This window comes from Labrus mixtus, chromosome 2 (genome assembly GCF_963584025.1).
Source record: "Labrus mixtus chromosome 2, fLabMix1.1, whole genome shotgun sequence".
NCBI classification, from domain to species: domain Eukaryota; kingdom Metazoa; phylum Chordata; class Actinopteri; order Labriformes; family Labridae; genus Labrus; species Labrus mixtus.
In genome coordinates, this window is record NC_083613.1 from 5,236,212 (window position 1) to 5,250,926 (window position 14,715).

Genomic DNA, 14,715 nt, shown 5'->3' on the forward strand with positions numbered 1-14,715 from the left:
TGCAGCACAGTTAACCAATGAAAAGCTTGGCACTGGCTAGAAATCTTAAAAGTGACATAATGCAAAGATGCATGGAAACAAGGGGGCGCTACTCTGCGATAAGGACTTTTGACACAGCTCAGTGTGTTTTTTTTACCTATCTAAACTTTAACATTTCAGTTGTTTAAAAAAAAGCACACTACACTGTGGTGGCTAGCATCACTTTCCCTGAAACCCTTAACGGCTTTCTGGTGGGAAAAATTAAAAAAACCCTTTTCACTAGAGTCAACTGCTAGCTTCCTGTGACAACAGAAGTCACCTTTGGCTATCATAACTTTGTTTTTTGCCGTAAAAGGCACCAAAAGTTAGGTTTTTTGGTTCCTTTACCAAATGCTTGAAGGTTATTCAGGTTAAGGCACAAAAATACTTTTTTTGTCTTTTAATTGTTTATTAAACAGACGCACATTTAATGGACATTGGTTCATATATTAAATATACAGTAGCTGCCATTCATACAGGTTTCTAGCCGTGGCTAATTTGCAACCCATGTCTCAGGCTTTAAAGTTTAAAACAGAATCATCAGACTTTAAGAAATACAGAAACAGCAATAGGCTACTATACAAATATAGACATTATAACCTCAATACAAATAAGAGACTGTGAGCATTGACTGTTTCCTCTTGTAATTCTGATTTTACTGTTTAGTCTTATTCACACTTGCTGCAGTTTCAGCCACTGTTTTACTTGTGTCTTAAAAACCTTGGACTCTGTTGTTTAGGTTGAAGAGGTATGTAAACGTAGGGAGTCAAGACATGTCATGTAGGCACATAAGTCAGTAACAACAACAATCCATTGTGCTCATTCATGTGATGTGGTGAGTAATTATTTCCTGATCTGGAATAAATTCACATTAAGACCCGGTCTAGTTTAGTCTACTTGGAACTACAAAAGCTAATGTTGGGTTAATGGGAAGAAATAGTTGAATGATTGACATATGGCATGTTCATCTTTTTTTGTTGACTGCATGTAACTTGTAAGATGGTATTCACCATCACTCTGTGTGTTTTTCCCTTGTATAGCTCACATTAAACTTAGAACAACTCTGAGAGCATCTGAAGGCAGGATAAATCAGTTTTTGTCTGTTGATCCCACACAGGACTTCAATCCTATCCCCCTGGATGGAACGCCTTTGTTGTACTTTAATTTGTGTCAACAGAAATGAAAATTACAATTACAAACAACTCCCAGTGGGGTCTTTTAATTTCCTTTGGACTCAGACCTCCATCCATTAGCTTCACTCGCTTAACCTTTGAAGGGTGACAGGGGGGTTGGAGCCAATCCCATTTGACATTGGCCACCCTGTCCAGTCAATCACAGGGCTGACACATAGAGACAGACAACCATCCATGGACACATTCACACCTACGGACAACCCAATGGCTGTGGACTGTAAGTGGAAGCCAGAGCAGCTACAGCAAGGACGTGGGCACTGGGAGAACATGCTAACTGCACACAACACAGTTAACCCCTGCCTTTGATAAGGCCTAACCTGTGTAAATTGTGTTTGCTTGCTCGGCGTATGAAACAGGAAAGGGATCACTAAATTTAAAATGCTGCACTGGTTTCCTTCCAACTGATATTTTTAAACAAGAACCTATGGTTACTTCCGCCCCTGGATTCCAAAATTCCCCAAGTACTGTCTTTTTCTCACTGATATGACTGTTCATTTGTTGAAATTCAGACTCCGTCTCTTAGTGCTCCCGGACGAGCAATTTGTGGGCTGTCAGGTTGATAGACAAGGGCACAACATGCTGGATCATTAATGCGTAACGCTCTGCACTTAAGGATACACACCCCTACAAGCTCTCTCTCTCTCTCCCTCTCTCCCTCTCTGTCTCCCTCCTTTGTTTTTCTTTTTGCAAAATTCACAACACAGACACACGTGTCTGTTGTCTTCTTTTGTATCACCTTCCCATCCGCAACTTGATGCTTAAAGTGCAGCACCACTGTATCCCGGCATCCCCCTTCCCTCCTTCTCTCATGCCTCTAGGCGCTACTCTGTTTCCCCCCAGGAGTGGTGCAACTCCCTGCCAATTCCTCCCAATCCATGTGAATGTTCACACCCCCCCCCCCCCCCCCCCCCCCCCCCACCCCCACACACACACACACACACCGGGGCTCCACATGCTCTAGCGCTGTTATTTTTTCCCACACCATGAGTGACCAGATCTTTAATCACCACAAGGAGCTGCTACTAGTTGCCCACCTAAAGACTGTTTTAATGTAACAATAAAAAGAACAACAACGTCAACTATTATTATGAATATTATTATTATTAATCTTTGTCCCCCAACAAAAGAACTGTTGCGTCACCACATTGGTGAAGCTTTTAAACTATCCTGTAGGCTATATGACTTTCTATTATTTCCTGTCACTAGATGTAGTACTTTACTGTTTCCATTTATCAATCATCTGTTAACACGAACTGAAATTGAAAAAGGCCTATTAGAAATGTGGAATTATCAAAACGGTAAACTATTTTGCGTTGCACAATTTTCAGGAGCATGCTCAGCACCACGGACAGCTCCTCTCTCTCTCTCTCTCTCTCTCTCTCTCTCTCTCTCTCTCTCTAACTGTCTCTTCCGGGCGCACACTCGGCAGCTGGCTGCTATACAGCTCCTCCCTCCTGTGTGGTGGCTTTCCCGACCAGAGATCCTTGGACGTGAACAGTTTTGCTGAGGAGCACTTTTCTATCCCCCCAAACAACCAGACGGACAAAAGAGGCGTTAGTTATTCCGTATCGACCTGAGAGAAGGGAGTTAAGGTATCGGATAAGGTCTCCAACGGTCCTTCACCCCCCCCCCCCCCAAATCTCTGTCAGCGATGGAGACTTGGGCTGGCTTCAGCCCAGGCTTGCACTTATCTCTGGGTATCTGGCTGATGATAGCCGTTCATACCCTACAAAATGCCAAGGCGGAGATAACGTGCGCATCTTGCCCGTCGCCACTTCAACTAAACCTAGAGGAATTACAGCTGGGGATCCGCGCTGACCCGACAGAGGAGCCGGGTACCCTAAAAAACATCCGAGTAGAGTTTAGTGAAGTCGGGGATACTGACCAAAATGCTGGAGTTGAAAACGACGATGAGAACGGCGTTTCTTTCGGGGATGTCCCCCGGTTCTCACAACATGTCAGTTCGGATAGAGTTGGCGTAAAGGAGGACGCGCTGGGCTCCATGGCAGAAAGTCGCAGGGGCAATATTAAGGCAGGAGTGCCCGGGGAGGGTGAAGATGTTGCGCTCCGGAGAGCGAAGAGAAGCGGTCCCGAGTTTGCTGAGTTGAGCGCAAACGGGTGGACCGGCGTGGATGCGGGCGCAACGGGGGATCGAGGCTCGTTGTTAGACGGACTCAACAAGGGCAGGTCCGAGATCAGATGGAACAGGGACGAAGTGAGAGGGAATAACAGGCAGGATGAGCCTAAGCTTACCAGCAGCACTTTTGCTCTGACGGGAGACTCTGCCCATAACCACGCTGTGGTCTACTGGTCAGGGCAGAACAGCAGTGTAAGTCAAAAAAAAATGTTCTAACTTTCCCCATCTCCATATTCTGTTTCTTTACACGGCTCCATATCAACACATGAACTCTATACTGGGAGCGAAGTGTTGAAAGCGGATGGGGATCATACTCCGTGACGCACAAAGCGGAGACTCTGCGCTCTGTCGTGCCGCTGAGTTGACTTTCACTGTTAACAGGTGCACTGGAAGCTGCAGATGCACATCGACGCACACTGTGTTGCCTAAATGCCAGACATGTGCACGGACTGTAAATCGTATTCGCGACCTTTGACTCCCACCCAAATTACGCACGATGCCCCTTCTCTGTAACAGTGACCGTTTTAATGTTTCGTGCTTTCATCCTAATTCCTAGTCTTATATCTGCCTGCGAATGGTCTAAAAGTCGTGCAATTTGGGTTTAATATTGAGAATTTCGAACTGATAGTCTTAGTTGGACAACGTCATTTATGATTTATTTGCAGCGATTTGAGATTTTGAGCATGATTCATTGCTCCCAAATGATGCGAGGGGTTTTCATCCAAACTAATTGATTGGGGAAGGAGGGAGTCATAAATTATTGCTCAATCTCCAATAAACTCTTAAAATCTTTAGATTATGAAATTCTTCTCTGTTCAACTGTCTGAGCTTCCCCTGAATTTTTGTGTTAACTGAACTGAACACATTTTTAAGAACTAAGAACGACGACTCTTTTGTATATTTTCTTACTATAACAGCTTTGATTTATTGCAAATTTAAACAGTTTAAAACCTGGATGCATTACCACAGACCTTCCAAAGGAGGGTGGTTCAGCATTTGGATGATGGGGTCTTACCCCATCTGCATTATTACTAAGCGGGAGATGCATGCCTCTTGAAACAGTGGGGCACTGAATTTAAATGTCAGACTGCACAGAATTTGAAGACAGCTCACCACAGCACTGACAAGAAACAAGGCTAATGGGTAAATACAAGTATTTTGTATTAACAAGAAAACAAAAAATCAAAATGAATACAAAACAATGATTTGCTTAGATCCTGAAACTGCTTCATTGAAAAATACAAATTCTCAATTTTAGACCCAAGGATTTATGTCTGGTCATAAAATCTGAAGCCTAAATAGGTTACCTTGCACCCTGGGTGCGGACGTACAAGATACAGTCCTTTGGGTGTCACATCATAAAAGTGCAGGTCAAAGGCAGGGCCAACCTGCTTTCATAATGTGTAAATCTTAACAACAGCAGTTCTCACTGTACCATTTATTCTTAAATGACACTGACCCCACTGAAGCCCGTTCTCCAGACCAACTGGATGCAAGCCCTGCCCCTCTTGCACAAGTGGGCTCTCACAGGAAGAGAATAATGAGGCAAAATGAATCAAAGTCATTTACACAACCCCGTAAGCTCACAGTGAGCCGATGGGCCTCTTCTTTGTGGTTTTTACGAGCTTAATTTGTTGTTGTGGCTCTCCCTCCTGCTTTATTCCATTTGGAAAAAAAAAAAAGAAAATCCCACGTATTCAGTCTTGTCTGAGCTGATTACCACACGGTGCATGAACTTGTTTTTTAACCCGCAGTGAAGACTGAGGCAGTGTGTAGGGAACATGTTTGTGTGAGTATGTATTTGTGTATGTGTGCGACTCTTGAGTGTGTGCTGGACAGAGAGGGTGAAGAGGTTATTTTGTGCCGCTGCCCCTCAGCTTTTAAATCTTTATTATCTTGGAGACTGAGGCCTCTGTTTTTCAAAATCTCCCCCTTTTTTTTGCAGCACAAAAAAAAAGGGGAAATCAAGGCATGGCCTCGAGCGCGTCCTCAAGAGTGAAGATCTGCTACTTAATCTTCATTCGCGTTTGGTGCTTGTTGTGGTGATGAATGGAGTGGTAGACAAAGGGAGTGAGCTTAGAGTCCACTAACTGAACTGCAGCAGTTTGTTTCGTTAAAGTAAGAGTGAATGGCTAGTTTGACTGGATGACCAGCCTTGTGCAGCCACCTTAATATTGACCTTTTATTCACAGCCTGTTGCGCCCTTTGTTTTGCTTATACACTTTAACACCTGAGCCTTCCTGTTGTTCTTTTTTGTTAAGACTGATACCAAAGAAAAAATTATCTCCGGTTCTACTGCTGTGGCAAACCTTTTTGCAGAGTATACCCCCAACTGTCCCTTCCTGTTTCAACTATTACATTAATCAGTTTAAACCTTTTGGGCAACCTTGAGTCAAGTTTTTCAGAAAATCAACTTAATTGGTCTGACAGAAGTACCCTAACATGACTGTTGCTCAATGAAACAACTTCTAAAGAAAGTCTGTTGGACTAAGTATCAAACAAAGAAACTGTATTACTATAATACTATATTACCAACTCATCTGCCAATATTCATTGTCAGCATTGACATGCACACCAATTTTTATTCTGAAACAGTGTGACGTTTAATGGAACTGAAGCTCAGTGATATGCACAAACTGATTCATACATCTTGTTTGTCCTAAGTACACCCTTCAGCACAGACCCGTTAAGCTTTATCTCCGTGATCTGTGTTTGATGAATTCCCTGAAGATAGATTATTTTTTTCCTCTGTAGTGCAGTAGTTGTCATTATTGTGTTGGTTTCCATAACGCAACAGCTTACAACAAAAATGTAGCCACTCTTGCAGCAGTAACAAGGCAGACATTCACCCATATGGTGGTTCATTTCAGTGCGCTGTTGCCTCTGAAATGAAAAGATTAGCAAACAATCGGTCACAACATAATTACATCCAAATGTTTTAACCACCAATCTAGAATTGGTAAAACATTTGATGAGTTTGGGTCTGTTTAAACTGATTAGGTTGTTTTTGTAGATATTTTTTATTCTGTTTTGGGTATTTAAAATAATTATGATTGAAGTGGTTCATTACAACTAAACAGAGCGATTGTGGTGCTCTCTTTAATCCTTACCACCATCTTTCCAGATTCTTAACAGTGTACTTCTTCCAAGCAACTTTAACCATCCAGTGGCCTCAAGGGGCCAAAGTTAGAGCCTTAGATACCTGTTGATTTCTTTCTTCCTCATTATAAACTATGAACAGCCTGGTCTTACTTTTCTGTACCCATGACTGATGTCATTGAACGATGCACATGGCTCTCAATGTGTGGTGTTGCCAACAGTAGTTTCTTGATTCTTGAAGCATGACAACAGTGTCCCCCCTCCTTTCATCCTTGTACCCTCTCTCCCTATCATTTGTCAGGATTTGTAAATCCATAAATGTAAACCAAACAATGACCAGAGATGTGAGTCAGATCAGTCAACTCTCTCATTGGTAAGCTTTGGAAAGTGTTCCCATTGGCCTTCAGTCAAGAAACTGAACTCCTTTGGGTTCAAATATGTCATTCCTATTCGGTCGAGCGGCCCCGGCATTGAACATAATTCCACAACATCTCTGGTCTAGAAACTTTTCTCCCAGTCTTATTTCAGCCGGATTGGTCGGCCGTGTGCTGTACTGACTGTGACTACCTCTTGGAGGAATTGACGCCGCCGTAGCTTCCCCTGGGATGGAATGGTGTGTCCTCTGAGGCGTGTACACAAAGCTAATGCACTCTCTCTGTCTCTCTCTACCTGTACAGATTGCTGTTTTCAGCCCCCCTTACTTTCCCTCCCTTTCTTTCACTCAGTCTGTTGCCGCATGTAGCCTTGTGTCTGCAGCCTCCAGCCTACGTGCATTCTTTGACGTCTTAAACCTTAAGATGTCAATTGTGAATGTTGAAGTAGTATGTTGTTTGAAAGAGTCTTTGGCATGAATTCATTGAAGCATTCTGAAAGCAGAGTGAGAAATGATTGCCTTAAGTATCTCTGAGACTTTAATCCTTCCACCTTTAACAGACATGAGCATAATGACATTGTGACTGGCAGCATGAATACAAAATGGATCGCTTTAGCAGTGCCTCTTTTTGTTGGGAATCTTAAAACATCCATCTCTTTTAAGGAAACCTTGAGAATTCCTCCCAACAGCATAATCACAATAAATATGCTCCATTAAAGAAAACCGTGACCATAAATGTCAGCATATTGATAGCTATGCATGGTGTCAGCACTTAAGCGGCTCAATGGCATTTTTCCCCACCTCCTGTGTGTGTGTTTATCTAAACATTATTTTCATAATACCGCCACACATGGTCACACGTTTTTGATGTCCCTTCATCCGTTGGGGCATTAGCATAAGACAGAGTGAGTACTCGGCTCGACTCGAGTGGTCTTTTTAAAGTCGTGAGAACTCACACAGAGACAGGTCAGTCATATCTGGCAAGTCATCAATAGAGCTGTGTGTGTTTGAAATTCCTAAATCCCTCTTGAGAGCTAGAGGAACACATGCGGACTCTTGTTAGTGGCATTTGAAGGCAAAATGTCATGCAGCAAGAACAAACACATCTCCTATGTGTATGTAAACTAAATACTTCAAACACATTTTATTTTTGCAGGATGTCGACTTATTACAAAACAGGAGTTAATAAATGATATCTGTTCTGAAAGAATCCCACTACTGCAAAAAAAAAAAAAAATGTTGTAGACAACTTCATCAGCCTGTCTGGATGCAATTTGCATGCTCCAGTCATTATATGTACCACCAATATTGTAGGAATAGCCCTGAGACCCCACAACAAGGACAGAGCCGTGAGTAGCATTTCCAACGGTTTTCACTGCAGCGAGCGGGATATGATTTAGGATGTGGAGGCAGGTCTTGTTCCCCGCTCACTTTCCCTCAGCCCATCTCACCCCTCAGCCTAAATTACTGAAGGTAATACATTATAAACTTGTTTTTTTTTTTCCCTCTCCCCTCTTCTACTACCCTGTCGGCCCCTCTGCTCTGGAAGGAAGAAAACGAGAATGTCATAAATAATGTAGCCCTTCCAGTGGGCCTCTTCTCCCATATTCCTCGATTTCTCCACCCTCCTTTCCCCCTCCCCTTCCCCCTCTAATTAGTGCCGACAAGTTTGCTTCCTGTCGCCTGTTTTTTTTTTTTTTTCTCTTTATTCTTTTCTTTGGAAGTATAATTCTAAGGCAAGAAGCCATATGCCACAAAACATGAATGGAGAATCTGTCTTGAATGGCCTCCAGAGCCAAACTTTTGGCTGCAGTTTCCCGGTACAGTGGGCATATTCACTCTTGACCTCCTGATGTCTCGCAGTGTGGTTTGAAAGGATGTTATGACACCCAATGCTTCCTTTGTATACCCAAGCTTTCAAAGTCCATGTGTAGGATGACCATGTCACTATTGTTTAGCCTGTCAAATTGAACATCTGGATACTTTGCAATGATTGCTTTCCATGTAACCAAAAAAAGAAAAATGAAGCCTAAAAATCCAATGAAGACAAAAGTATCTTATCCTAATGTCTCCATATGCAAAAACCCATCTCTTCCATTTCAGTGAAGTTAACTGGGTCAGCACGATTTAAGGATATTCATGGTTTTACGTCAACTCTTAAAGGTCAGCAGACTTAAAAGTGTCACATAATGTTGGAACTCTCCTAAGCTGCCTGGGTGCGGAAATACGACCACATTTAGGAAGCCATTTAGGAAGCCATCCAATCAGGGTGCATTGCACCTGCTGCTGCAGCACCGCAGATCTCGGATCGCATCAAGCTGCAAAAAGCTTTGAAGGTAAATGAGCATGTGCATAAAAAAAATAAAAAAAACCCAGCAGGTAGGACAGGAAGGCTTTAAGGCTGCGTTCACCAGAACTAATGGCCTCATTATGTTTCCTGTATGATTGCCACGTTAGTTGAGGTGCTGATGGAAGCTACCTCGCCGTGACTTCAGAGACTTGAGTGTTAATCATACGCTTGGCCACTGATCCTGTTCCCGCAGTACAAGGGTGCTGACATTATCCATGTGCAAGAAAGAGTGCGAGGCAGAGAGAAGTGTTGAGGGTAACTATGTGTGTTAATTACACTGGTACACCCCAGTGTCAGATTTAATTTTGTTTCATATCTATTCTATTAAATGTTTTTTTTTCCCACACCAGTGAATGTGGGGTACCACTTACCAGTGTGCAGCATGCTTCCCCTCTTGTCTTCTCCCACTGTGCACAGTTTGAAACACCTATGGATTGACTTCCAGAATATCGAGCTTTGAATCTTCCAACTCCCCGAGGCACTGTGCATCTTGACCTTTACCACCTTTTTTTTTTCTCAGAGCCAAGTGTGATACCTTGTAATGTTGATGTCCCTTGCCATTTCCCAAACATGGGCGAGCCGAAGAGAGCGGCCAGGCGATGAGCATGTAATAATGTGGGACCACTGTGAAGTGATAGACCGCACGCTGTGTTTCTCTCTCTCTCTCTCTCTCTCTCTCTCTCTCTCTCTGCCTCACCCTCTATTTGCTTTTTCTCCCTCTTTTCTCTCTGTCCTCCTCCAGCACGCTCTGTCCCTCCCACACATTAATATGTCTTCACTAGGTCACATCAAATCTTAGGCACCAAAATACATACTTGTTCCTAAGCGAGCAGGCCGATACAAAGTTGCATGCACGCACAGATATGTCCATGAAGAAGATAGAAGATAGACACACTAACATGCACACACACACACCCTCAATCATTCTCAGTGTCTCGTCTCTCTCTCTCTGTCGGAGTGAGTGGTGTCATGCCTGGAGGTGGTTGTCATTGATGGAGACTAATGTTGACACATCACACCCCAGGACCTGCAGTCAATTAACACATTGTCTAATTAAAGTGATCTACTGGTTTATCCATGAGAGATTGAAAGCGGCTGTAAAATGGGTCCACGCCGCATTAACTTCACAATCAGGTCTGCTTTTTTTTTTTATTCCAATGTGGATTTTAACGGTAATAACCTGCTTAAGCATCCCACCCATTACCAAACAGGTTGTATTAGCATCTTTCATTGACGCCGGTGGGAGATAGATGCTCATGATTTTGGATTTCCATTTCCCCCCCTTAATGCGCCTCTCAAGCTGCACAAAATACCTAAGCAGCCAACCGGACGTGACTGAACTCCTGACCGACTGTGGTATCTGGCGTGGAACTCAGCCTGAAAAGTGCCCTTTAAATAAATCATCCTTCAACCGCCTATAAGTCATTTTCCTCCCAGCGAGGATTTGCACTTACTTCTCTTGAAACAGAACCATATTACATTTCTATCAAACACAATAATTGTCTCTTATTTACCCAGCCCGCCCCTAGCCGAGCTGCTTTTAAAATTTTAATGACGCCGTAAGAGTTGTTTGAACTGCATGCTGACGGGTACGGCACTAATATGAGTGTGCCTTATAAAGGAGAGAGTGCGAGTGGTCATGGATATCAATGAATTATTAATCCTCCAGCTCTTTTATAGGTGTTTTCTGTGTGGGTGGAACTTCCAATGGAAAAGAACGCACAGTGCACATAATCCTGCTGAGAAAGAAATACTGCTACTGTCAAAGAGTAAGATAGGCCAAGCTAAAGGAACTGCTAATAATCCCTTCAGATGTAGTCAACGTATAGACATGACACTAAAGTTACCTCTCTGAAGGACCAAAGGGACTTTTATAAAAAGCACTCATGCTTTGTAATGTTATGTTGTAGTACTTGAAATCTGTCTCTGTCTCGAGACTTTTTGAAGGTCTTTTGTCTCATCTCGGAATCACATTTCAATCTCTGACTCAGATTGGGCGGACTCAGGATTTTAAATCAAAACGTGACCACCATTGCCAGTCTATTTTTCCACATCATCACTGTGATTAGAAGGAAAATAACCCCTTTCTAAAAGAACAATTTAACTTCAATCAATTCATAATTTGATTTGTATCCCCCGATTACATCTGCAACCTTCCCGGTGTAACAGTCTAATAAGGGAGTTATACACCCCCCTGCACACAAGAGGATGATTTTCTTCATTGATATTTATGGTCTTGGTCTCGATCCCTAAATCTCTTGGTCTTGTCTCGGTCTCAGAGCACTCTTGTCTCTGGTATGTCTCGGTCTCTGTAAGTGTGGTCTTGACTGCATTGTTTAATACTTATTTTCCATCTCAGAGAAACAGTCAACATCTATCTGACATTATCACAACCACAAATGGTGGCCTGGTGATATGGTCAACTGGCCTCTGAAGTCCCTTTTCCAATGTCACAGCTGAGTTAGGAGACACTATGCAACTTTTGAACTATTTTCTCCTAAAAAAAATTCAACTTAATTCATAAATATAAAATGTGCTCCTGCTTGGAGCTGTATACTCCAAGGTTTTGCTGTTAACAGTCTTTTGCATTCTGGTTTAAAACAGAAGCTTGTGGTGGCCAATGTGAGCTAAAATGAGCTAACCTAGAAGAGATTTTGCTGAAAAAACTGATTCCTTCCCACTTTTTCTGTCTCTCTTTATTCAAGCAAGTACCATTATCACTATGTTGTTTTTTTTATTTGAAAAAACATAGATGAGTTGTTCTCAAAGTGATGATTAAAAGGGCTTCTCATCTATGTTGTTTTAGAAGGTCAAGCGAAGAAGTAAAACTATATTGCGATCTTTGTAAGTGAAATGGATTGTCAGAAAGTTTGGTGTGGTGTCAGCAGTCATGCTGTGTTACACCCTCACCTACTGTCATGGGGTTTTGGTAGTTACTGAGAAATGACATTGCCAATATGAGCGGTTGAAAATGAGCTTCCCCTGCAGTGTGGCACTCGCGCTTTACCGATCGGGTAAAGAGCTCGGTTACAACGAGGGAGCTCAGAGTTGAGCTGCTGTTCCTTTAGCATCAAAATGAGCCAGCTCGTGTTGATCCAGCAGCTGATTATGATGCTAGGAGGCTTTTTTTTAGGGCACATTGTACAGGTAGAAGACCCCACAGTGGATCCTGAACTTGCTATAGGGGATATGTATCTCATCAGAGGCCTAAGAATGCCCCAGAATCTCATAGAAGGAGCTGGAAAACTTGACTGGGGAAGATGATGTCTAGACTTACTTGCTTAGCTTGTGGCCCTTGATAAACAGAAGGAAATGGATAGAGGATGGAGCGAAACAGCTCTCACAGAACTGTTGCTGTGGGTCGCATTGCAGGGTTTCTACTTTTTCCTGGCACTCTGTTTGAGAAGCACCCTGAATATATCTGCCAAAATGGTATCTGATTTGTTGTTTCAGCTGATACTTGCTTTAAAGGCTCTTTGAGAATTGGCGCCTCGATTCAACAGACAACAAGCTGCTGCCACCTGTAATCAAGTTGTTTAGCTTATGCACATATGCACAGAGGAATGAGGCTGTTGCTTTCTGTTGCTGGTCAGCGTCTGTCTTCTTTCAGCATAGACATGAGAGGAGGTATGTATCCATCTATGCTCCTGTTTCATGCCAGGTAGACCTGCAAACATCCTGGAAACTAGACTAGCAGTTGCTTCTGCCTGTCACATTTCTGGTGTGTGAACATTGCAGTTTGAGTGTAGGCCAGGGAATATCTGTATGCACTAGACAAGTACATACTGTATATGTATGTGTGCAAAAACCCATGCTGTATGTTTTAATGGTTGCAAGCTGAGAGTAGCGTAAAAACCTAATGATGCATGCTGAAGAGAAGGCTTTCAGCTGTGCTGCTTTAACTCAAGCAGAAAGCCTTTTGTAGCAAATATATGAAAGAAGAAATACAACACAGTTTCAAAAATATTAACCAATTTAGATAATCATACACAGCAATGCTTAAAAATGAAAAATAAAGCACTGATGTCCCTTTCACTTTACATTTACCTCCACTGCTAAATAACCCTTGCTGCGGTGATAAAGACATCCCCAAGTGGCCCCACTTGGACCCTCGTGGTTCGTTTTCCCACTTTCTGTTTGTTTCGGCACTTCATTCACGGCGTCTTTAGCTGAGGTTGTAATGAATACAAGCAGTAATGTTGAGTAATGAGTGGTAACAGGCGTGCAACCAAATAAATACCCTTTGTCTGACACTTTTTACGTGCTCCAGCTTGCAAACCTCTTTTTGCCTGCATCAACGGTGCAGTGATTTTCTGCTCAGTGTGGCTTGTCATTCTGAGAGCAGCACATAAAAAAAACACAGCATCTACAAGGGCTTGTATTTTCTTTATTGTTAAGCTTTATCAATGTTTTTGTAGTAGCTATAAGTTCCTCTTGAATATTCCTCTCCATTTCTTGTGTCGTTTGTTGATCACAAACACATGGAGTCATCACACACACCCAGCTGGTGTGCCCCAAAGTAGAAGCTTGAACATTTTAAATCCCCAATAATTCTCAGAGAATGTAGCTAACTGTGCTGCCCCAGTCCTGTCATAGAGAGACTGATAGTGGGCCTTTACAATCAATGGTGCTCAGTATCATTCCTGGTGTGTCGTGTGCCCGCAGGCTACAGAGAAAATAAGGCGAGTAAAAGTTCAGCCACAGTCTGACTTTTTGGGGGGTGCTGTATCTTCTCTGGGTTTAGGTAATAAAACTGCATCTATCAATATTTTTGACACCCCCAATACATCACACAACTTTTGTGATGGGTTTCAATGTTACAAGTCTAATTGTTTTTCCTTGGGTAGCCATTTTGGCAAGAAACAGTTTTGTGAATAATGGCTACACGGTTTTGAAGACTTGAATATTTGGTGTCTTCCACATCCAGTTACTGTCAAAGCAAAACACTACCGGTCAGTTGGCTGGAAACAACAGTACATGCTAACGTTGTGTCTGCGTGCTCTGAAAGCAACACCAAGAAACATTCAGAGGATTTGTTTTGGCAGCACATGCTTACGTTTTTTTTTTGCAAGTTAAGCATCATTTTTCAACCTTTTCTTTTTGTTTAATACAGCTGTTATAATATGAGTTCATGTATCTGTTATTAAGTAGGCAATAGACTATTTAATGACTTTGAAGACATTTGCACGTTTTTAGCCTGAAGCTAACAGATGCATTTATTTTTAAAGTAATGTGGGCTGAATGTCACAGTGACTTTCATGGAATGTACAGACCTATGTCTTGCAGTTTCAGTAATAAAAAAGAGACATTAAATATCCGTCCAGATGGAAGAGCTCACATTTTGGATTGTTGTCAATCTTACAATTCTCTCTGCCTCTAATCTAGCTAAGGTAGATTTTTTGCTAAAGTTGCTAAATTGATGTTAAGCTTTTTTCGTCAAGTCTCTGCTTTTTTTTTTTACCTCTTCCTTAAAACTGCCCCAAATGTGCATGCATGTTTGTTTTGGTTTTTTTTTGGAGGAAAAATCTCCAACACTGAGTGCAAT

General features: G+C 42.4%; 1 protein-coding gene across 1 annotated transcript in view; it reads left to right on the top strand.

The window, feature by feature from the left end:
• The first annotated feature begins 2,643 nt into the window (after positions 1 to 2,643).
• The window catches only part of sorcs3a (sortilin related VPS10 domain containing receptor 3a), a 236,203-nt gene continuing 224,131 nt past the window's right edge, over positions 2,644 to 14,715 (top strand). The window contains exon 1 of the mRNA XM_061048343.1: positions 2,644 to 3,540. Coding sequence (XP_060904326.1) covers positions 2,863 to 3,540 — 678 coding nt within the window. The 5' untranslated portion in view covers positions 2,644 to 2,862. The remainder of the gene's footprint in view (positions 3,541 to 14,715) is intronic.